The sequence below is a fragment of the Chionomys nivalis genome, chromosome 1 (assembly GCF_950005125.1).
Source record: "Chionomys nivalis chromosome 1, mChiNiv1.1, whole genome shotgun sequence".
NCBI classification, from domain to species: Eukaryota; Metazoa; Chordata; class Mammalia; order Rodentia; family Cricetidae; genus Chionomys; species Chionomys nivalis.
Genome location: NC_080086.1, coordinates 139,041,913 through 139,066,135, shown reverse-complemented (window position 1 = coordinate 139,066,135; position 24,223 = coordinate 139,041,913). Strand labels below are relative to the sequence as shown.

Here is a 24,223-nt window from a genome sequence, read left to right as displayed (position 1 = left end):
AGGTCAGGGGATAAGAACATAGAAAAGTTTGGATTGGGAGTTCTTATACAAGCTCTGTCTTATGCCAATCAGATTTATTAAGAGTTACATCATTTTATATACTGTTTCCCAGGGAGACATGGGACAGCGTCTACAGAAACTGGCCTATGATAGGATGAGGTCAGCAGGAGGTTAATCAAGTAACACTGCCCAAAGGGGACATAGCCAACTCCAGAGCAGTGCAGACAGCACACAGAGGCCTTAGAACTGATAACTCCAGTCTCTTCAGGTAGAAAAGCTCCAAGCCTTAACTCCTTTGAGGCCAAGTCCCATCCCAAGACTGAAGCTTGCCACGTCTGACCCTGGGCAAGGACACAGACTGGTTTTCTTTTGTCTCTGTATCAGGCCCTCTGAGAAAGCCTTAAATTGGTCTGGCTCCCAACAGCATATGCCTTCACGAACAGATATTTCTGGAAAGAAAGCAGTCCTTGACTGGACCTTCTGAAGGGTGATGACTGATTGTAGAACAACTGGATTATGGCAGGGCCATCCTCTAATCACAGTTTATCCCTCAGTAGCCATTCTCTACTCGCGTTTGTGTCTGACTGACAGGTAAAACTCTTGAAATGTATCAGAAGACCGGTGGCTCGAGCCAGCCAAAAGGTGAAGGATGCAGTCACATAATGTCGTGTTTAGTAGTTGAGATTACCCACTTTGCTTTACCTAACGTTTCTACAAGTGTTCTTAAAAATGTCTTGATTTATGACTTTCTTTGCTCTGTGTTTATAAAAAGCTTCATAAACCATTTACAACATTGAAACTTGGAATTTGGTAATCTGAATCCATGTTCCTAGGCCATGGTCACTCATATTTGATTCTGGAATAAACTGTTTCTTATCCCCTTTGACGTGGGAGTTGTGTTTTCTTGTTGATACTTTCATATTATTTCATTTATCTTTTAATATATAAGGAAACTATGCGACTTTAGAAATGCTGTTTTGTTGGCTTTCTTAGCAGAATATTCCTAAATTAGTATGTTTCTCCACAATATGAAGGAGAGTGCTGACTACTGCTTCCTTTGGGTGTATGGTAACTTTGTGTCTTTGTCGGGGTTTCTATTGCTGCAGGGGAACACTATGATGGAAAGCAAGTTGGGGAGGAAAGGGTTGATTCAGCTTATCCTTCCACATTGCTGTTCCTCACCGAAGAAAGGCAGGACAGGAGCTTATGCAGGGTAGGAACCTGGGGGCAGGTGCTGCTGCAGAGACCATGGAGGCGTGCTGCTTACTGGCTTGCCTCCCATGGCTTGCTCAAACTGCTTTCTTATAGAATCCAGGATCACCATCTGAGGGATGGCCCCACCCACAATGGACTGTGCTTCCCCCTGTCAAGAAAATGCTTTATATATGGACCTTATGGAGGCATCTTTTCAACTGAGGTTCCCTTCTTTTAGTAATTCTAGTTTGTGTGTCAAATTGATAGAAGACTAGCCAGCATGCTTTATTAGCTAAATTATATTGAAAGTATAGTATGAAATTTTATGTCTTAAATTATACATTTCTGATTTTTATTTTTGAAATTTTGGTTAGTTTTTTAAAATTTTTATTAGTTCTTTGATAATTTTTAACAATGGAATTTTATTATATTTATGCCTTCCCTAAATATTCCCAGATTTATCTCATCCTTCCCTAAGTTTGAGATCTCATTTTTTAAGCCCATCAAATACAGCTTGTGTTGCCCATGTACTCTTGGGTATGTAGCCTTCCTTTGGAGCGGGTTTACCTACCAAGGGCCACACTTTAAGAAGAATGATTCTCCCTTCCCAGGAGCTATCAGCTGCCAGTAGATTCCTAGCTGTAGGTGGTACTTTCTACCCACTTTGCCTCTTCATGCTGGAATTTTATCCCCACAACTCTCTGTAGTCTGTAAGAGAGCACTGGTCGCTCTCATTTCCAGATCTGGAGCCCTCCCTTCCCTAGATTGTCTCTGAACCAGTTTTCTATTTTATAATGTTATATTGTAGAAGTTGATCATTTCCTCGTGTCTTTCCTTCTGCCAACCTTTCAGTAGTTTGATGATATTACTCTTATTGTATAGACATTTTCTTTTGTTAGACTTTTAATTTTGGTATTGAATAATTTTATCTGCAGGAGATAAGGATTTTTATCATAACTGACTTCAGGTCCTCACAGTATGTGCTGTCATGGGTCTCTTTAATTAAAACCCCAAAACAGGCAGAGAAACTGTATTCATAAAGTAAAAGAATTTTTTCCGGAATATGTAGTTGGGACTAGCCTGCGTCTTACAGTGTGCATGTCCCCATAGTCTTTAAGAGAGTGGTTGAAGAAATATTGCTTGTGAGAAATCCTCGAGGTCTCTAAAGTGCCATTAGTGATAGGAACAGCGTGCTTAAACTCTTCTGTTTGACTCTCCATCCATTCCCTAAATGCTAACTGCTCAGTCTCGGTTTGGAGGACGCTCTCATTTCCAGCAGCACTTCGTCAATATTTTTAGAAGTTAGAGGATGAGGCTTCTTACAAGCAATATTTCTTGAAATGAAAAAAGGGGGTATAATACTTCGAATCCTTCAGAGTCTAATAGAAAAAAAAAACACCCAATCAACAATTCACACAATACTGGTGAATAATGATCAGAGGTTTAGCACTGTCCACCACTGTCTTAAGGATGTCAGGAGGCAGGGCACTGACTCTGGAAGTCTTTTAAGTAGGCCCTATGGTGGGCAGCAGAGGGAGCATGGGTGTACCCTGGGTCTAGCCATGGGTGGTGGTGAGTCCCAAGGGAATGGGATATGCTGGGAGGATGGGCTGTGGTGTGTGGACTGGTCAGATTAGGTGTACCCCAGAGAGACTAGAGTGGAAAAGAAGGCATAAGCAGCCGACCTGTGTCCATGCCAAGTATGGTGCTTGTGGAGTCCCTGTAAAGTCACTGGGGACTCTCAAAGAAATGCAGATGACCTGGGAGGAATGGCTGGGGAGAGCAGCTAGGAAGAACAAGGAGGAGCCTGTGTCAGTGCCACTTGGTGGCCCAGCCCCAAGGGGATGCAGTTGGGTAGGAAGAGGGGCGGAGGCAGGCAGTAGTGGCAGCCCTCTCCTTTTTAAGGGAACACCTGGGCTATTCTGAAATGTCATACATTTTTTAATTGGGATTGGGGTGTAGCCCAGTGGTTAGAGTGCATGCCTAGAGTACATAGGGCCGTAGGTTTGGTTTCTAGCACTAACCCTCATCCCCAAAGGATTGTCTCTCATTTACCCTTTTAAGGAAATGTTTGTATCTAGTGTATTTAGAGATATGGGAAGCTAGAAAAATGGTTGCTTCTGTTTCCTTCCCTTTAAGAATGTTTTGAAGAAGTAAAACCACTCTGAGGAAGGGAGGAGATGGAATTCTTCCTGCCATTTATGTTTATCATCTGCTGGCTTTTTGTGCTTTCTGCCATTGCCGTTCTTTCCTTGTTAACTTCTGAGACCTTCTCAGTAGTGTATAAGTTACTTACCTCTGACAAAGATTTTTTTTCTTTTGCTTTTATTTCTAGTGCACAGAAGCCAAAAAACATTGCTGGTATTTTGAAGGACTCTATCCCACATACTATATGTAAGTATTGTGCCTTCTTGTTGATTTGCTTGTGCTCATTTTTTCCCTCCTGGAGGAGTTTCTTTAGTAGGTATAGGACTAGATTATTGGGTAGGGAAAGCCCAGGTGTGGTCTGCATACCCCCAACTCCGCACCCCTCCACCCTTGCAAGGTTTTATGCCTACTTTTGCTCATGGACAGCAGGTCACCTCACCAGAGCCATTCAACCTAAGATGAGTTACTCTGAGATTCTGAAATGCTGCATGTTCTGCTTTGCTAGGCGATTAGCTCCTACAGGATTGGTGATGTCGTGATGTCTGTAGAAGACAGACATGGTGTTGGTTTATATAAGCTTTCCTAGACAAAGAGAACAAAGATATTAGGAGTAGACTCATGGTCATGAGCTTGAGAAGAAAGGGCCTCAACTTGGTTGTTGGTGTGTGTGTGTGTGTGGTGGGAGAGGGAGAGAAAGAGGGCGGGTTTGAGATTTTACAATGATTATCATCCTCCAAGGTAGATACAGACATGGCCTTGGCTCAAACGGGTTATATTCCATCCTGTACACCAATTAGGCTCACTGCAATTAAATCATTGTTAACTCTTTCTCTGTTTTGTAGGGTTTGGTTTTTTTTTTGTTTTTTTGGTTTTTTTTTTTTGCTATTGTCTGGTGTTCGTTACTAACTATATAGAGCCAGCTGCCTTTTTAAGGTAGGTGGCTGGTTGCTCCAGGTTATTGGTTACTGTTTTTGATTGTGCTTTGAGGTGCCATAGGTTTGAGGTCAAATAAGCCAAACAAATGTTAAATTTTGTCAGATATGAGCCTTTTCAGAAGTGTACCTAAATTATTATAGCAGAAACATTGTATATATGAGGTTTGGGAGCATGTGAAGTAATTGAACAGGAAATACATAATATAGTCACCTCTTTCTATCATGGGTTTTGCAATCCTCAACATATTTTAATAATGCAAAATTATGCCTACGTCAAATGTTCAGACTTTGAAATTTCATCACTGTTTTCTAACCAATGCAAGTATTATCCAAGTACCACTTATATTGTGTTAGGTATAAGCGATCTAGAGATGATTCTGCATTTACTGCAGATATGACATGGCTATATGCAAATGCTAGTTCATTTTACAAGAAATTTGAGCATCCTTACATTAAGGCATCCAAGGGGTTCATGCAGATAACTGAGGACATCTGTAATAACAAAGGTTATTTCTTAATTGTCCTGGCCACACTTTTCTGACCTTTCCTACTTGGAGTATAGAGTGGGACAAGGGATGTTGCTGTGAAACCTAGATAGTTGCCAGGGTCTTTTGCAGATTTCCTACTGAAAAAAGGGGGAAGGAGTTCTTAACTGCCTGCTTTCGAGGACAGGTCCGGAAAGAAAGCCTTTGCAGCTAGAAAAAGACAAAACCTGCTGGGAAAGTTAAGCAGCAACATCAGGACTTTGAGGAGTTGTTATGGTGAAAACAGTACTTACAGGGTAAATGAGGAGATAAAATCTTTGGTACTTCTCAGCATAAAGCTTTTCTGTTGCTGGACACTGTTTCTCTTATTCAGCTTCTTGCATCAATGTATATTAACAGCTGCTTCTTTCAACATGCTATTCTTTGAAAATATGCTTTCCCGCTTATTTTGTTCATCAGGTTTTCCAGAAGTTGGTAGTGGCAGCTACTGTGGTATTTACTTGCTAGTTTCTTTCTTTATCCCTTGACATTTTTGCAGAGCAGTATCCTGCTCTTGTCCTTCCCTCTCCATTCTCTTCTAGTGGTAGAAAAAAAGGGCCTGAAACCCTCAGTTGCTCAATTTTCAAAGTCGAGACACTCTAATGACTAGGATGTTGAGTTCAGTGCTTAATATAAGGTGGGTGTTTTCCTTTACACATCATGTAATTTGTTTAGTTTCACAACCACCCATGAAAACCCATAGCTGCCAGCCCTCTACCTCTGCTCTTCCTGTCTTTCTTCTTCTGCCTGGAAACGGCCCTCTGGTGCTTGTTGGGACCAGTGCCAAGACTCTTTTTCAGGCTTTTCTCTAGTTCTTGTGTCTCTTCTGTCTAATTGTTCATGTCCCCTTTCTGCTTAAAAACATCTAAATCAAAGTTCAACATTTTAGCCGATTTTAAATCGTAGTTTTTTCTTTACTCTGAGTGCCATTGAGGGGAATGACTTAAATGCTGGCATGTTCTGTGCCATCCCTCAGCCGTCTCCTGAAGGGTGAGTCAGCCTCTTCCTTCCAGTCCTCAGTACCCGCAGGCTACTTTTGATGTGTCACAGACCCCAGCTTGCCACCCTCCTTTTCTGATGACTTCTCTGATGCAGTGTCCTTCTCACCTACTTGGAAGTGGCGCACCTCCGTTCAGCTCTGGTACAGCATCTTGAATAGTCCTTACTAACTACTCTACCTACCATATTCTATATCTGCTGGATGCTTCCAGGAAGTGGCCAGAGATTATATATTCCTCAAGTATGGCCAGAGTAGAGGACCTAGACCACATAAGCAAAGAAAATAAAAACCTAAAAAACAAAATTAAAAACTACAGGAAATCAAACAAACATGCAGGAAGTGTGGTACATTATGGGAAAGCTCAGTCTTCAAATTATAAACAGAGATGAAGGAGAAGAATTTCAGGTTAATAGAATACATCAGATTTCCAACAAGATCACAAATTGAGGCAAGACAAATCCATATAGATAAAGGGGCACATATGACACCAGATAGATAGGGTCAGATAAAATGTCATATAATAATCAAAACACTAAATAAAATAAAACAAGAGTGTTGAAAACTACAAGAGAAAAAAAAAACAAGTCACATGATAGCAACAGGCTAAAATAATTCATGTCCACTAAACCAGTCCTACAGTGAATACTAGAAGCAATGCTTCAGATGGAAGCTATGAATAAAAATGAATAGCCAAGGGGCTACCAAAAGAAATCACATAAAGCTATAATGACTGACACCAGAAATATAACTAAGAACACAAGCAGCCGCAGCAACAACAACAACAAAAACCCCAATAAAATCACAGTAATCAATGTAAACATAATTAATGTGGGTTTCTTTCTGGAATAAGCACTTGGACACCAATGAGAGTGGGAGAGAGAAGATGTTGTCACTGGAGCCAAGGTGCTCCTGAAATGCCTTGGTCCCAGGCCCAGTTTGCCTTCTCATTTTATTCTCTTAAACTACACGGTGCAGTGAACAAGCGAGTGAGATTTTACAGGAGCATATATGGCAGTCAGCTTTTCGGGGTTTCTTGTTTTGTTTTGTTTTGTTTTTTTAAAGGCATATGTTATAATTGAATGGTGTAAGCTTTTGTGGTCAGTTCTTTAAGGGCAACAGACTATTGTGTTTTAGGTATTTCTGCAGGTCATTCTGTTCCAGGTAGCAAAATGAAGTCATGCTTGGAAATGAACAGTACAAACAATGCTTAAGTCTAATAATTGGTCTTTTTTTTTTTTTTTTACCTTATTCTACTTCACAATAACTTAGATATTAAGGGCTTAAACTCCCAATAAAAAGACAAGGGTTGGTTGAGTGGATCACAAAACAAACTCTCTCTTTCCATTGCGTACAAGAAACTCAGCTTTAAAGATAAGCACCACTTGAGGTGAAAGGATAGAAAAATTATTCCAAGTAAATGGTCCAGGAAGCAAGTAAGCGTCAAGAACCTAATATCTGACAAAATAAATTTCCAGCTAAAGCTAATCAGAAGAGATAAAGAAAGCTGCTTCATTTTAATCAGAGGAACAGTTAATCAAAAGACATTGCTGTTCTAAACATTCTATGAGTCAAACCCGGGGACACCAGTTTCAGAAAGAACATACTATTGGACTTCAAGACACAGACTAGCTTCAACTCCTTAATAGGAGGTGATTTCGGTACCTCACTGTCTCTAATAAAAGACAGGTAGCCTGGATAGAAAATAAAAGAAACATTAGGATTGATTGGCATCAAACACATGGACCTAACAGATATCTACAGAGTCCTCCACCTAAACACAAAGAATCCACATTATACTCAGCAGCCAGTGGGAGCTTTGTTAAAATAGATTACATATAGAGATACAAGACAATCATAAATTTAGAAAAGCTGAAATAACTCTGTGTATTCTATTTGACCAAGTGTTGATAAATCTCTAGTAATTACAGAGACTCATTAAGACTAAACAGCACATTATTGAATAATGAATGTGTCAAAGAAGAAATCAAAAAAGAAAAGTTTTTTGGGAAATAAGTGAAAATGAAAATGCAACACTACAAAACCCCTGAGACACACTGGAAAGCAGTCCTGGGAGGGAAGGTACAGCTCCAAGCCTCCACACTAGAAAATAGAGAGAGCAAAAACACATGGCGTAATACAAATCAAAAGTTTGAACAAAAAAGAACAAACCAATCCCAAATTAAGTATTTGAGAAGAAATAGTAAAAACCACAGGAAATTAATATAATAAAAACAAAGAAAATAATACAGAAAATCAATGACTCTATGGCCTGTTTCTTTGAGAAGCTAGACAGGATTGACAGACTGTTGGCCTAGCTAACAAAAAGGGAGGAAGGAGAAGAAGAAGAGAAGGAAGAGGAGGAGGAGGAGAAGAAGAAGAGGAAGAGGAGGAGAAGGAGGAGGAGGAGGAGAAGGAGAAGAAGAAGAAGAAGAAGAAGAAGAAGAAGAAGAAGAAGAAGAAGAAGAAGAAGAAGAAGAAGAAGAAGAAGAAGAAGAAGGCTCAAATGAACAGAATCAGAAATTAACAGAGAAACATTACAACAAATACCAAATAAATTCAGAATATTACAAAGGAATGCTTTACAACCATAGAGTCCATTAAGTTACAAAATCTAAAATAAATGGAAAAAATTCTAGATTCATCAAAATCACCAAAGTTAAAACAGTTCTAGATTCATCAAAAGCACCAAAGTTAAAACAAGAGACCTAAACAGCTCTATAACAAATACATAGATTGAAACAGTGATAGAAGACTTCTAAAAAAAAACAAAACACCCAGGCCCAAATAAATTGGTAGAGATTTCTGTCAGACTTTCCTGAGTCTCCAGTCAATATTTCTTAAATCATTCAAATATAGAAAAGTAAGGAGCATCTCCACATTCCTTCTACAAGTACCAAAACCAGTTAAAAACACAATAAAACCTCAGAACTCCTAGCCAGAATTTCTGATGAACATGATGTAAAGTACTTGCAACCCAAATACAGGCATGTACTGTCATCAAGTTGGCATTGTTCTGGAGATACAGGGATGGTTTGGCACATGTAAGCTAATAGATGCAATAAATCAGACAAAACCCACATGACTGTTAAGTAGATGCAACAAAAACTTGGATTTTAGCAAAATTCAACATGCCTTTATGATTAAAGTCCTAGAGAGTGTAAGACTGGAGGAAATGCACCTCAGTGTAATCAAGGTAGTCCATGACAGTATATAGTATCTCAACAATATATATATCAACATTCAGGGCTGTTCACCATCCCCATTCCTTTTGAGTAAAATTGCTCTAGCACTAAAGCAGTCAGATAAAAGAAAATCAAAGGGATAAAAATAAGTAAAATCATCCCTATTTGCAGAGGATGTTATACGTAAGTTGATCCCCAAAATTACAACAGAAAACTTCCGGAAATTATCAGTGATTTCAGCAAAATGGCAGAGTTCATAGCCAGATTGTAAAAACTAGTAGCCTTTCTATATATATCAACATAACCATGCTGAGAAAGATCATGGAAACACTCCCACTCAAGAAAATCTAGTAATAAATCTAACCAAGGAGATTAAAGACCTACAATTAAAACTACATCTCTGAAGAAATTGAGGAATACATGAGAAAATAGGAAGACCTCCCATGCTTTTAGAATTATTATTTTTTAAAAAAAAATTTAACAGAAGCAACTTGCAGATTCAGTGCAGTCCCAGCCAAAACCCCCACAACATATTTCAGAGACAGACAAAAATATCCTAAAACTCTTGTGGACCCACAAAGTCCTTGTGTAACCAAAGCAACCCAGAACCAAAAAAAAAGGACAGTGCTAGAAGGATTCCTACTTGAAATTTGTGGCGTATATTGCTTAGCAACAGTAATAAAAAGCATGGCCCTGGCACAAAAACTGTCATGGAGGTCAATAGACCAGCTAGCGGACCCAAATGCGAATCCACACACTACCACCTTCTGATATTTGACAAAAATACCGAAAACATACACACTGGAGAAAAGACAACATCCTCAACAAATGGTGCCCGGAAAAATGGCTGTCCCTATATAGAAGAATGAAATTAGACCCATGTCTTCTAGCCTACACAGAAATGAACTCCAGATGGATCAAAAACCTCGGTGTTAATCCTGAAACACTGGAAGTGCTAGAAGAACACGTTTTCGGTAAGATTTAGGTGTAGAAAAGGGTTTTCTGAATTGGGTTCCATTTGTCAAGGATTTAAGGCTAGCAAATGACAAGTAGAACCTCGTAATGATAAACAGCGAAGAAAACATCGATTGAGTGAAAAAGCCCACAGAGTTGGAAAGAATCTTTACTAGCTATATAGGGAGAGGGTCAATAGTCGGAATATATAACAAAGAACTCAGAAAACAAAGATTCAGAACAAATGAGGTTGCTGTTAAGAGACATCATGGCCACACCAACTTTTACAAAGGAAAGCATTTTTATTGGAGCTAGCTTATAGTTCAGAGATAAGTCTGTTTGCTGAAGAGGAAGCTGAGAGTTCTACATCTGAACCTTTGGGCAGCAGAAAGAGAGTGGCACCCTGGGCATAGCTTGAGCATCTGAAACCTCAAAGCCCACCAGTGACACACTTCCTCTAACAAGGCCTCACCTGCTACAACAAGGTCACACCTCCTAAAAGTGCTACTCTCTATGGACCTGGGGGGGGGGGCATTTTTATTTAAACTACCACAGATATAAATATATGTGTAACAACAATTATTAAAGGAAAAAAGTCCATGAATTTAGGGGAGAACACAAGGACCGTGGAAGGAGTTGGAGGGAGAAGAGGGGAAATGATGTATCAGTACACATAAATAAAATTTAAAAAGAACTTTTCCAAAGTGAGAAATTGCATGCATTAATTATATGTGTTAATGATTAGCTGAGTCACCAATAATGCCTTGGTGTCACATTAAGGAAAGAAATCAAAACATTTCCACATTGGAGTGATTTAGCCAAGAGCAAGTCCAGATTTGAATTCTTTACTTCATGTTCCTGTGTCTTCCATCCTTTGTGTGTTGTATGAATCTAAATCTTGCTTGCCAATGTGTCTTCTGTCTGCACATGTGTCTGTCCCTAACAAAAGACTTCACTCTGTGTTTTTTGAACAGCATATAAAGCATCACCCGGGGAAGGAAAGGGATACTTTAGGGAAAACTTTGTGTTTTCACAAGGGCTTAAGTTTCTGATTCCAATGGACCCCAACTGACCCAGATAACAAACATCATTGTTTACCAACCCGTAACCTTAAATGGATGCTTTCGACCTTTATAGTTGATTTTAGGAAGTTGCTTTCAGCCTCTGTATTTGCTGCTTTCAGTAAATGATAACACTTGCATTATCTGGGTCATGGGCATAGGAGAGTACATAATTTAAGATTCCAGCCCTGCATTAGCTTAGCTTGTGAAAGTTGGTTACACGGGGAATCCAAGGCAAGTAGGGTTGGTTGGTACATTGTTCTCTTAAAGGCAAATTAGATCAAGGTATAATATTAATTCTTCTGTGAGGTCCAGCAAAAGTTCCAGTCTCTTAGAAAGTGAGAGATCCTGTCATAATACTGCATTGTCACAATAGAGGAAAGTGAGAGAAATTTCCGAGAATGAGAGAGGTTTCAAAGGGAGGGAAAAGCCATTGTATTTTATTATCTGAGGAATTTTTATGGCCATGGGAGAAAGTGGAGAAGGACTGATGTAATCTCTATTGAAGTTGATTAATTCTCTAGGGTATCATGGGCTAAACTAATGGATCACCCACATGATTTATGCCTGTCCCCCTGACCCAGGCAAGGAAATGATCACACACTGTGTACTGCCCACCCAAGAAGGCTTTTAAGTGCTCCTGTTCAAGTTTGTCCACTACCTGGCTAGTGATTGAGTCTTTTTGACTGTACACAAATGATTGAAAACAGGAAGTAACCCCATAGTCGTATAAGTGCTGGCAGATTTTACCTCAGAGACGATGCCTGACTTGACCCTGTTAGGATGCTGAGGAGACCTTAAGATCAATGCAATAACAGACCACTGGATGGTTGGCCATTACCCTGGACCTGAATATCTTCAGAGGCTTTCTGCATGTTTGAGTCACATCTCTGACATGGTGATGGGCTCTTGGTTCTGGTTCAGATGTTAATGTACTTGAAGGAATGAAGATGCTTCTTTGAAAATGAGTCCTTACTGCTGGAAGGGAAGCCATGCTCTGAGTGACCCAGGGAAAGGATGGAAGAGAACCTAGGACAGGCAGTGTTCCGATCAAAGATAATGTCTGTGGCTTGTCTACACCCGCCAGGACCCAATCTTCCTAGCACTGCTCTTCTCTGACTGTCGCTGACCTTTAAAGGCCCCACGTCAGCTGTTGCACAGAAGCTTCTTTTCAAGAACTTAGTTGGCTTGTGTTATGAGCAATATCGAATGAGTAAATTGCCATTTCTGGGTTTCATATTGCGTTGAACAGCTTTTCCTGAGAGACGTGAACTTACCGCAGATAGGATGCTAACAGCCAACCAAAGAAACTGTTTTGTTCAAGTGTAGCCTAGTGAGTCATCCGGGCTACTTATAGGACGCGTAGAAGTCACTCCAAGTCAGTGGTGCCATGGAAAAGCCTACCTCAGTATGAGGGATGACTAGTTGCATCTCTGGGGCTCCCTAAGTGAGCTGAAGGGTGGCTTGGCCAGAAGAAGCACCTTGTCCCCTGCAATTGCTTACTGGTGTATAACCTTGAGAATATTGTAGGCGTTAGCTTTCAGAGAATTGGAAGTTTTGTTTCCTTCCTGAGACTTGTGAGCCTCCCTTCTCTCTGAAAGAGGGAGAGTCTTAGCTAGGAAGCTGCAGTGCAGCTGATCACCAGCCCAGGAAGAAGGTTTGTGAGCCAGTCACTTTACCTGTCTTGTAGAAGTACCAGTGTGACATTGAGACTGATGCTCGGTGTCTGTGGTCATCTGAATGAGAAATGGCCTTCAGAGGCTCATGAATCTGAACACCCAGTTCCAGTTGGTGGCCTCTGTGTGCATGTTATGGAATTTAGGAGGTGTAACCTTGTTGGAGGAAGTCTGTCCTTGGGGCTGGACTTTGAGGGCTTCGAGCCTTGCCCTACTTCCTGTTAGCTCTGCTTCAGCCAGCTCCTGCCTCTGTCTCCATCTTTCCCTTCCTGTCATCATGCCTTCCTCACCATAATAAACTCTGTCCTTCTGGAACAAGAAACTAAGTAAACCCTTTCTTCTTTAAGTTGCCTTTGGTCATGGCATTTTGTTTTGTTCTGTTTTGTTTTGTGTTTGTTTTTTGTCACAGAAAAGTAACTAAAACAGGGTCTGTCCTCACTCTGGAGACGGGTATGGAGACAAGCTCTTGTTCCTCTGTGCTCCCCGGCACCCACTCCCCTTGCTTTCTAAAACCCCGTTCTTCTCTGTGGTGAGTGAGACAGTTGAGCACAGTCCTTGATTCCCAGCCTGAGGAGGCTTAGGGAGCGCTGGAGATAGAATGCTTATAACCTGTACTGTTTCTTAAATTGCCTGCATAGACTGAGACAGCAGTGCAAGGAAGGATTAAGCTGAGAAAATATGTTAGTCATCAACCTAAACTCCAATTCCTCGATCAATATTTCTTCATTTGCATTTTGTGTGCTGTGTGATTTCAATGGTTATAAATTTGTTAGCAGATTAAAATATTACAAGGTTCTGGGAAGATTTTGACTTTTTCATTTCCCATCTTACCCTGCTGTGCTGGCAGGGTGCATATTTCTTAATCTTACCATATCTTAATCTGAATCTTACTGAATCAGAAATTAGAAAGCCTGTTTCCAAAGACAGACCTGAATTGAACTGATTTTAAATGCACAGCAATTCATAAAATGAAGAAAAAGAAGAAAAATCTAGATCCTAGGAACACAGTATACTTTCAAAAACTCTGTGGAGTTGGTTAAACTCAGCAGAAGTGTGAAGACCTGCTGTAGCTGGGTTATTCCGCAGTACCAATTATAAGAAAATGAGCTTTCTAATCCCTCTGGACTAATTATAGAGTTTACAATATTTATGATACTTTCCCTCAGAGTGGAAATAAAAGTATGATTTCTTCCAATAAGTGCCACAAGCCACCTTAAATGCAAGTAATTTGTGCTTATTCAAGGTTGAGGAGGTTTCTGCCAGTAATAAATAGATCTCACAAGAAAGGGCTGGCAGCCAGCGTCTCTCCTTGAAGCCATCCCATTGGCTTTGATCTCAGATATATTGATCAGATGGGAGTTTAATGACCGTCATAGTATGTCTCAACAGACAACCACACCCCCTCTTGTAGGGAAACCAAAACAGATCAGGAAAGAAGGTTCTGACCTATAGTCAACTGATGTTTACAGAAAATGAATCAGAACTGTATAATGTATCCTCAATCTGTGATGCTTTTGACCTGATAGCAAGATAGATAAAAGCCCTGATGCTGTAGAGATGGAAATTATTTTTAAAAGATATGTTACATATGCACAGATGTACACTATTAAAATGCTCAGAATGTCTGTTCCATGAACTATAGTGAGGATCTCATGTGTCCAGACTCACTCCAAACTTATCAGATTATATAAATCAAATCATATAAATGCAGCTCTTTCTCTATCAGTTATAACAATTTTTCTGAACTGATTAGAAAAGCAGAACAGCTTTCCCCATCCACCTGGACTCCACACTTCCCACCCCCACACACATACCTGCTAGGTGTAGGCAATTAAAATAGGTTAAAAAGGTTCTACATGGACGGGACTTCCTGCCACCTCATTCCGATCGGGAGAACTTTTCTAGGATAGGAAACACCCTAAAAGAAAGGCTTGAGATGTAGTCCTTTAGGTTGTGCTGGAAGGAGTCCATAAATGATTAAATTGCATTATGCATGAAAAACTTGTTATAGGAAGACTGAATTGGATGTTAATGGTAGACTTACCCACCACTGTATCAAAACTAAAATCCTGTCACTAATAGATAAAACCCTTTTAAATTTATTAACTTAGCAGACTATTAGCTTTCACCAACCCAAAAGCTAAGAATGCCATCAGATAGGCATCTAGTGCCTACAGAAAAGCTCCCCCATCTTGCTGTAAAATTGTCAGGATTTATGATTTTCTTTATTCTGTAAAACTATAAGACTTCATGAAACTGCCTCCCAGTTGGAACATGGAAGTTGGTAAGGTTAAATCTGTGTTCCTGGGCCATGTCATTTAAAATGGCTCCAGAATAAACTCTTTCACATTCCACTTAAGGCGAGAGCTGTGTTTTTTGGGTTGAGTTGGTGGGAGGTTCTTTACCATGTGTTATAGTTGGTAAAAATGTTAACTGTGTGTGTGGAAATGGGAACAAATTCGGATTCTTCCTGATAAAGGAAAGTCAAGATTGTACACAACTTGGGCATGGTCTTCCATTGAGGGAAGAATTGTAATTGGTAGAGTTGTATAAACAAGTCCAGACTTCAAATGAAAATAGTTAATATTGCAGAGAAACAAACAAAGCCAAAAAGAAACAAAAACAACAATAAAAAACCAACCCTATTATTCTGATGAACACAGAAATGAAGAGAATGGTCTGTGGAGACTTAAGGCTGTGTTCAGGGAAAGGGTTTCTTTTCCAGTAAGTTGGAGTGTCACGGTGTTGCCAAGACTGAACTGGAAATCCTGGACTTAAATCATTCTTCTGCTGCCTTGGGCTCCTGACTTGCTGTCACCATGGACATGCTACTGTCCTTGGCTAACAATTGGATAGTAAGTCAAATAGTACGTAGAGTATAAAAGTATACAGCTTAATTACTAGCCATATCCTGTTGTCCAACACTGCCCCATGATGATAGCAGCTTCCAGCTGGCACGACCTCTTATACTTTGCCCCCTCCACTCATGTTATAGCTGCTCTACCACATTCAGGATTAATTTCCTACATATCATTTTAACTAATAACTATTTAGCATTTGCCTGGGCAGATTACTGTTACAATTTCGAGGGTTGCTTTAAAACAGCAAACATTTGTATTTCTATTATTCATGAGGCTAGAAACCTATGATGGTACCAGCTGACCCAATGTGGTTTGTAGACAGCCATCTTCCCTGTAGAGAAAAAGCAAGTCGTCTCCTGCCTGGTCTTATAAAGGCACTAATTTCATTCCCGAGGGCATCACCTTAATGACCTGATGACTTGCCAAGACTTACCTTAAAATGCCGTCCTATTAGTGATTAGCATTTCTGAATATGAATCTTGTGGTAGATGCAGGAGAGGGGGCAAGTCCATCTAGTCCATCACAGTAACCAAAAGGGAAAGGAATGTGTTTGCCTGCGATGTCTTACTATATAGTGCTGACTGGTCTAGAACTTACTATGTAGACCAGGCTAAGAAGCCACAGGATCTCCCAGCTTCTTCCTCCCAAGTACTGGTGTTAAAGGCTTGGACCACCACACCAAACCCAAAAGGAAATATTTATATACCAATATTTTACTATTTTCAAACTAGAAATATTTGTATTTTATTGACATTGAACATTCTCTAACTTAGTATGTCCACCTATTCCATTTATAGAATAAATGTGTCTAAAGGCCAGTTCCTGTTTACTTCTGGACAGTGCTAATAATGACACATGCTTATTTCTCATCCTTAAAAACTCGTCAGAAGGACCATCTCACTTTTTATATTATTTAACTGATGCTGGCACATACTGCAAACTCATGGCCCACAAGTACCCGACTTATTCTTGTACCCTAAGGACAACATTACTTCTCATTTATCCAGAGAGAAACATAGACACCCTAGTGTTGTCTTTGGAATATACCGAATTACAGATTAACACCTGCTCAGGGTAATGTGTCCTGTTCTCTGATCTGATCTACATTTGGATCCCAGCGTGCAGCGAGAAGCCTTGGCTAACAGACAGCAATTTCCAAACGGAAACTAGCCCATATAATTAAAAGTGCTGACCAGTGAGGGTGGGTAAGAATGGTGTTAATTTCTACTGCCAGTCTGAGAATTGGTGTATCTGATCCACAGTAGAACAAGATGGAAAATCCATTCTGTTATCACCATCTGCTCTGCACCCAGTTTAGTATTAATGACTTCCTTTGGAACTAAATCCTTTTTCAGGCATTGGGTACTGTGTTAGAGGATGGACTTATTCACTACATTATACCACCCAGTAATACTTTCTACACTGAACTAAGCTCAAGGTTGTAGTTAGCATTTAGTTTATAATTGTCCATATTTGAAATGGCAGCAGGATGTGCCTCATTCTCCAGTCTACTGGAAAGAAAGCAGTAGAAGGAGAAGGGGTGAGAGTATTAACCTTGGGTGTGTGTTCCTTTCACTGGGAAACATTTGCCGGCATCTGACACTGAGAGTCAGGCCAGAGATGCAGAGGAGTCCTAAGGATGCTGAAGAGTGAATGGATGTGTACCTGAAGGGGCCATAATGAATGCCTTGTGTTTTGAGAGGAGAAAACAATCATCTGTCAGTATGTACTTGCAGTTTCCAAACTGAAAACTTAACTTAGGCTTGGATGTTGAGTCTTACTGAAAGGAAGAGTCTGAGTGAAGAACTCACAACCCACTATGCTCATGATATTTTGGGAGAGATGGGTTTTCAGATGGAGGGCTGCATCTGTTGTTATAGCAACAAATGCAGGTAATCGTTACCTATATATTTAAATACTAAATATGCAAGAGCTCCCAGAATTCTAGGCAAGGTGCTCTAAGTATGTTTATAAGCTGGCCTATCTCCTGCCTCGAAGATCTGTAGGAGGTCAAGGCTTGGGTTGAGTGGCTGTTTCCTTAGAAGGGCGACAGTAAAAGTGAAACATTTTAGCAAATGCAGTGTTTGAAAACGATTCTGAGCATTAAATGCATCAGTTTTCACCCATGGCATCTTTTATGCAGAACTATGGGTTGAATAGACCAGATCAGGCAGCTGACAACAGAATGAGATTTCCCTTCTGGTTTACTGTTGCCACATACACAGATTCTCTGGTTGACAGAGGAGAGCAGCTCCTGTCAGAGCTGAGGTAAAGCCCAAAGAGGGAGACTCAGAGACACTCTTGCAGAGCAGGAGAGCAGTAGTTCCGAGGAGCTTCACCTGGCTCCCCAAAGCCCCTGTGCCGGCAGGACAGAAAACAGTTCTTGTCTGTAGCAGGTGAACAGAGTGTTCCCATTAACAGTACCCTTGTGAGAATTACACCTTGTAAAATTGATGATTGCAAGATATCAAGTAGTACAATTGGAAGCAAAAGTGACCATTTGGCCAATTTTGTATTACCCCGGAAGATGTAAGAGATCAGAAGATCTTATCTTGGGGCTACTGACAGTAGAAAGTCACCTCAGAGCCCAGAGGCTGGGACTTGGGGGCACCCAGATGTGCCCAGGGAGATGATAGAAGCCAATTTTGGATATAATAGCACTTTAATCATATTCAGGTTTTTGTTTTTATTTGTTTGTTTGGGCATCCCCAAAAGTTGCTCTGAAAAATACAATTTATGTTACAGGCTATTGCATATGTATTTGTATATGACAGAAGTCTGTTTCAGAAAATATTTTTTATAAAAGGAGACATCTGACCTTTTCTAATCAATTTTCACCATCATAACGTTAGTTAAGACCACAGAGATTGCAGCAGCTGGAAATAATTATTGTAAATACATGTGGGTCCCCCAAAAACCAACACCACACCTGTACCTTGTGTCACTTGTCACCATATTATGTCAGGCTTTTCATGATTGTTACCTGGTAATCATAGCAAGAGCTTAACATAAATGCCGTCTTCTCTGGGAGTCTCTGTGGCCACTACAAAGTTCCAATGCAAAGAACAGTACAAAGAACCCCTGAAGTTGAAATCAAAGAGCAGCTTCTGTTTCCTGTTATAGGCTCAGCTCAAGGACCTCCAGCCATTGGCATAAGGGTACTGCTTTCATGTTATCTTTCAGTTTCCAAGCAGAAGGGCTAAGAACAAAGAGGTAAATCGGGTGGGAGTAGAGAAGGTACCCCATTGTTAGTGCTGTGTTCAAAGTGACAGCGCTCTTTAGAAGCTACTAACCTCCTGGCTGGCTGACTTTCCTTATTGTTGTTAAAAAGTAATAACACCTGAGAGAAGCACTTCAGTAAGGGAAGGTTTATTTTGCCTTTCTGCAATCCGTCATGGTGAGAAGTCATAGCGGTGAGCGTGGCTGGAGCTGAGGCGGTAGGAACATGAGGCTGCCCGTCTCTGTGCACCTGCATCCAGGAAGCAGAGGGCGTGAATGTCCTTGCTACGCTCACTTTCACTTTTGTCGATCTGAGACCACGGCCCACGAAGCCTATTCACACTCGGAGCGGTCTCCCTGCTTTAGTTAAACCTCTGGAAGTTTAATATCCATCCTCAGCCACATCCAGATGTTTACGTCCTGGGTAATTGACATCTCGTCAGGTTAACAATCAAGGTTAGACATCACCCCAGCCGAGTTCACTGTTGCTATCAGCAGACAGTAACCAGAGCAAAGAGGGGGTGCAGCAGTCCTGGAGTGTTATTCTGTGGTTGTTTGCGCCTTGCATATGGTTACTAGACTTTGGCAAAACACTTAGATTGGTGCCTGTAAGAAGTGATTTCATGGGTGGCTCTTCTGGGTTAGGACAGCCCCTGAACATGTCAGGGTCCTGCCAGAGGCCTTGGGTAGGTAGAGATTTATGGGAGGACATAGTCTATATAAAGACGAGGCCCTGAAATCAGCATTTGAAGGGTCCCCATCATTCTATCTGATTTGCTATTAAAGAAGCTAAGGTTGATAGATTTAATAAGAGAAATCACATAGATAGAAAGTGCCCGACCAGAACAAAGCCCCTTCTCTTAACTTGACTCTGTAACCTTTGCTTTTAACTTGCAAAGGCATTGGAGGCAGTCCCACCTTCCCCAAGGTCAAAGGTTACCCACAGCATAGGACAAGTCCTTGTTAGTATTCCTATGTTGCAGAGCTTCCTTGGAGCATGAGTCTAGTAGACTCAACAACCTTTCTGGTCCTGAAGACTCCCCAGAAGGAATCCATTATGATTTTTCTAAGTGCTTATGCTTACAGGGAGTCTGGATGAAACCACACAATGAGAAAAACTGCATCCTTTTTACCCAGAATTGTGCCCTCTCTCCTGCAGATGCCGTTCCTATGAAGACTGCTGTGGCTCCAGGTGCTGTGTGCGGGCCCTCTCCATCCAGAGGCTGTGGTATTTTTGGTAGGTTACAAGTCGTTCTTCTTCTGAGTGCCCTTCCCTAGTTTTGCCTCCAGTCCTTAAGTGCCCACTATCAGTCTAGTGACAACCTCAGTTCCAATGTCATCATCACGGTCATGGTCTCTGGGACAGTCTGGGCTGAGTAAAAGCATTTGGCTTGCCTTCTTCCTAGGCTGCTGGGGTAGGAGTTTGCAGAACCTTTTCCAACTCCATTGTTGCTGTCTGGGTAAGAGGAGCTTGGAGAAGTACAACTTCCGCCATGAGCAACTCCTTAGCCAGCTTCTGAAATGGTTGTTGTAGGAGGCCGCTTGTTTGTTTCCGGCTGCTCAGCCCCAAAATAGTCATACAGGAACCATAATATTTGTAATACTGTTTGACCAATAGCTTAAGCATATTTTTTGCTAACTCATACTTTAAATTAATCCGTCTCCATTAATTTGTATATTGCCACAAGGCTGTGGCTTACCAGGTAAAGTTCCAGCATCTGTCTCTGATGGGGCTACATGGCTTATCTCTGACTCTGCCCACTATATATATATATATATATATATATATATATATATATATATATATCTTCCAGCCTGGCTATACTCTGCAAAGCCATTGGCCAAAAGCAGCTTCTTTATTCATTAACCAATAAAAACAACACATAGACAAAAGGACCTCCCACATCAAATGGTGTCAGGGCAGATTATGTTCAGGAGTCAGAATCAGCAGACTGAGACTTGTGACAAAGTTTCTGTTGCCTGAAAACCTCCCCTCATCTGTATCTACAGTGTCTTAGCTTTCAAGACAGGCACCCTACATCCTCACCTTTCCCCAAGCTCCTCACAGAGGTCTGGGTAACGTACGAAATCCATCAGTTGCACCTTGAGAGAAGGGTGGGAGGCACACTGTCGTTCAGACAGTAGCTGTGTGCAAGTCTTAGTTCTCCGAAAGTCTCTGGAGATACACTCTGCTCTATAGCCAAGAGGCATTTCACATGTGGGCGGTAGCACAGTGCCGCAAAGGGGACTTCTGTAAAAAGCACTGATCATTTCTTGAACTCGTCTGTTTGGTTTGCTTATGATCATGTGGGAGACCAAAACAGGAATAAAATACCTCGTGAGTTAAAGGGAAACTGAAACAGGAACAATATACCGTGATGGTTAAGGGTTCTGTTTGCAGCTAAGACGTTAAGAATAAGCTTCTGTTTCTCTTAAGTCCTTGCAAGCTAAGGTTTCTGTTTGTAGTTATTTAAGTTCCTGTTTGTCCTGTGTTAAGTCCTTGTGAATTAAGGTTTCTATTTGTAGTCAGGAATAAGCTCCTGTTCCTTAGCTCTGATATAAACTGCTTACAACCCACTCACAAGATGTCATTACCCTTATTCCTTCCTTTTCATTGTATCTTTCTAACAATGTATAACAGCCAACTCTTGCCCCTGTGCAAGTCTCCTATAAAAGAGACTTCAAAAGGCCATCAGGGACAGCTCTCTCAAATCCCAACTTAGGGTTAGAAAGCCAGCTGTCCAATCCCAGGTTCACCCCTAAATACAGCTTGCTTTAATTGAACAAGCATGGATTTGATCTTTTCTCCTTTTCTACAAACAAATGTAGTAGTTTTTAAAATTTTGTGTCAGACCCCATTCCTAGGGAACCTCTGTGACTAGTCCTATAGGAAATTTTGTGACTAATACTGCCATGAGTCTGAAGGGACGATAGGTCATAGTGATGTCCATCTCCAAATGTCCCCTGTTGAGTTCCTCAAGCTTCTGCCTCATAGAGACCTGTTGGCTTCCAATGGCAGCAGCGTTGGAGAAGCTGTCCCTGTAGTCTCTAGAAGGTGACTCAGGCTGTCAAGGTGGACTGTCACAGACCAGGTCTTCTCCTCGGGCATGGTATCTGCAACTTAGTGTTTAAATGAGTTCCCATAGTTCAGCCTGGCAGGCCCTGTGGCAGAGGCTCTATCTTACCTTATCTAAAACTTTTTTGGGGGCTCTTCCTATACATCAAGTAATTACCTCGTAGCCCTGGGGATTAGTTTTTGCTAAGACAAAGTCAAGGTAATGGTCATAGCCAACTGAAGTAGTATGCAGGTCTCATTGAGTCAGGTGGTAGGCTAGGGTACAAGGTTCCCCCGTTTGCAGCAGCCTCATGTCAATTCAGGAGACATCATGGACAGACTAATTGCTATTTGCCTCTCTGTTGCTTCAAATATTTAGGATATGGGTGCAAACACTAAGATCCACTGAAATAGAGAATTTATCCCCTGTCATTTAAGACATGAGAAGAAATTCATCTTCCTTGTAGATAAGGAGGAGGTGTTCCTTGTTCTGGCCTACACACCAAGAGCAGCAAGTTTTGTTTTCCCATGCATTCTCATCCTGTAATGATGAAATTTACTCTGATGGGGTCTGTGTCCATTCAAGGGAAAGGGCACTACTTGAACATGGGGATGTCTTGTCATGTAAGTGTATTGTAAATTTAACCTACATTACTAAAGCATTCAATTTTCTATAAACAGCTTTTTAAAAATATACACCTGGTTTTGAATATTATTTTATATTAAAGAAATCTTATTTTAAACTTGTTTTGAGTAACTTGAGTTAGGCTTAGCTTTGACAGCATTTACAGAAGACTGTATAGTGGAGGTACATTGGTTTCTCCCTCTCATCTGTCACTGTAAACGAGTTAGATTTGGGCTGAGCATGACTACAAACAAATTTTGGACACATTAAAGACATTTGGTCATGGGAAAAGATCGTCACCAATTCCACATCAGACAGAGGATTGATCTTCAAAATAAACAAAGAACTCAAGGAATTGGTCATCAAAAGAACAAATAATCCAATAAAAAGTGGGGTACAGACCTAAATAGAGAACTCTCAACTGATGAATCTAAAATGACTGAAAGACTCTTAAGGAAATGCTCAACATCTTTAGTCATCAGAGAAATGCAAATTAAAACAATTCTGAGATTCCATCTTACGCCTGGTCAAGATCAAAAACTCTGATGACAGCTTATGCTGGAGAGGATGTGAGTTAAAGGGAAGACTCCTGCATTGCTGGTGGGAGTGCAAACTTGTATAGCCACTTTGGAAATCAGTATGGCAATTTCTCAGAAAATTAGGAAAGAACCTACCTTAAGACCCAGCAATACAACTTTTAGATACATACCCAAAGGATGCTCAATTATTCCACAAGGACATGTGCTCAACTAGGTTCATAGTAACATTATTTGTTATAGCCAGAACTTGAAAACAACCTAAATGTTCCTCAACTGAAGAATGGATAAAGAATATGTGGTATATTTACACAATGGAGTACTACACAGTGGAAAAAAAATAATGACATCTTGAAATTTATGGGCAAATGGATGGATCTAGAAAACATCATATTGAGTGACGTAACCCAGACCCAGAAAAACAAACATCATTGGTACTCACTCATAAGTGGCTTTTAGACATAAAACAAAGAAAAACCAGCCTACAATTCACAACCCCAGAGAACCTAGACAACAAAGAGGACCCTAAGAGAGACATACATGGATCTAATCTACATGGGAAGTAGAAAAAGAAAAGATCTCCTCAGTAAATTGGGAGCATGGGTACCTTGGGCCAAGGTAGAAGAGGAGTGGGGAGGAAGGGAGGGAAGCAGAAAAAACATATAGCTCAATAAAAACAATAAAAAATAAAAAGCAGACATTTGATCAGCTATAAGGTGGCTAATAATTAACATTTATGTCTTAGTTATCTTTGTTGGAACAGTTTACAATAGACTGGCAAGATTTTGTAATTTTATCTGTTAAGATTTTAATCCTGTAAATTACAGTTTTGAACTGAAGCCCTTTTAGTACCAAAATACATTTTAAACTGTAAAAACAGTCATTGGGGAAACTGGGGACCTCATTTGATACTTCTATAGTGCAATTTTATAAACTCTAAATTAATTTGAAGAATCTTTTCTATTAAGTAGCTCGTTTTATCATATATAATTATATATGTTACAGGAAAGAAGAGTAAGATCAATTCTCATAAAAAGACATAAGAATAAAAGGTGTATAATTAATTTTTACTGTAGTTTTTTGATGTGTTCAGTCTCTCTAATAGTTAAACTTAACAAAGTTAGCAAAGATATACATGATTAGGCATACATCTTTATCTAATTTTTTTTGCTAACATGAATAGACCATTATCAACTTAGGAATTTGTAAATCTCAGTCATCAAACATACATAAAAATTATTTTATCGTAAAAA

At 40.4% G+C, this 24,223-nt stretch overlaps 1 protein-coding gene across 1 annotated transcript in view; it reads left to right on the top strand.

Annotated features, from left to right (window-relative positions):
- Vopp1 (VOPP1 WW domain binding protein) overlaps positions 1-24,223 on the top strand; it is a 71,654-nt gene that overhangs the window by 29,000 nt on the left and 18,431 nt on the right. The window contains exons 2-3 of the mRNA XM_057792209.1: positions 3,530-3,588; positions 19,914-19,991. Of these exons, the coding sequence (XP_057648192.1) occupies positions 3,530-3,588; positions 19,914-19,991 (137 nt within the window). The remainder of the gene's footprint in view (positions 1-3,529; positions 3,589-19,913; positions 19,992-24,223) is intronic.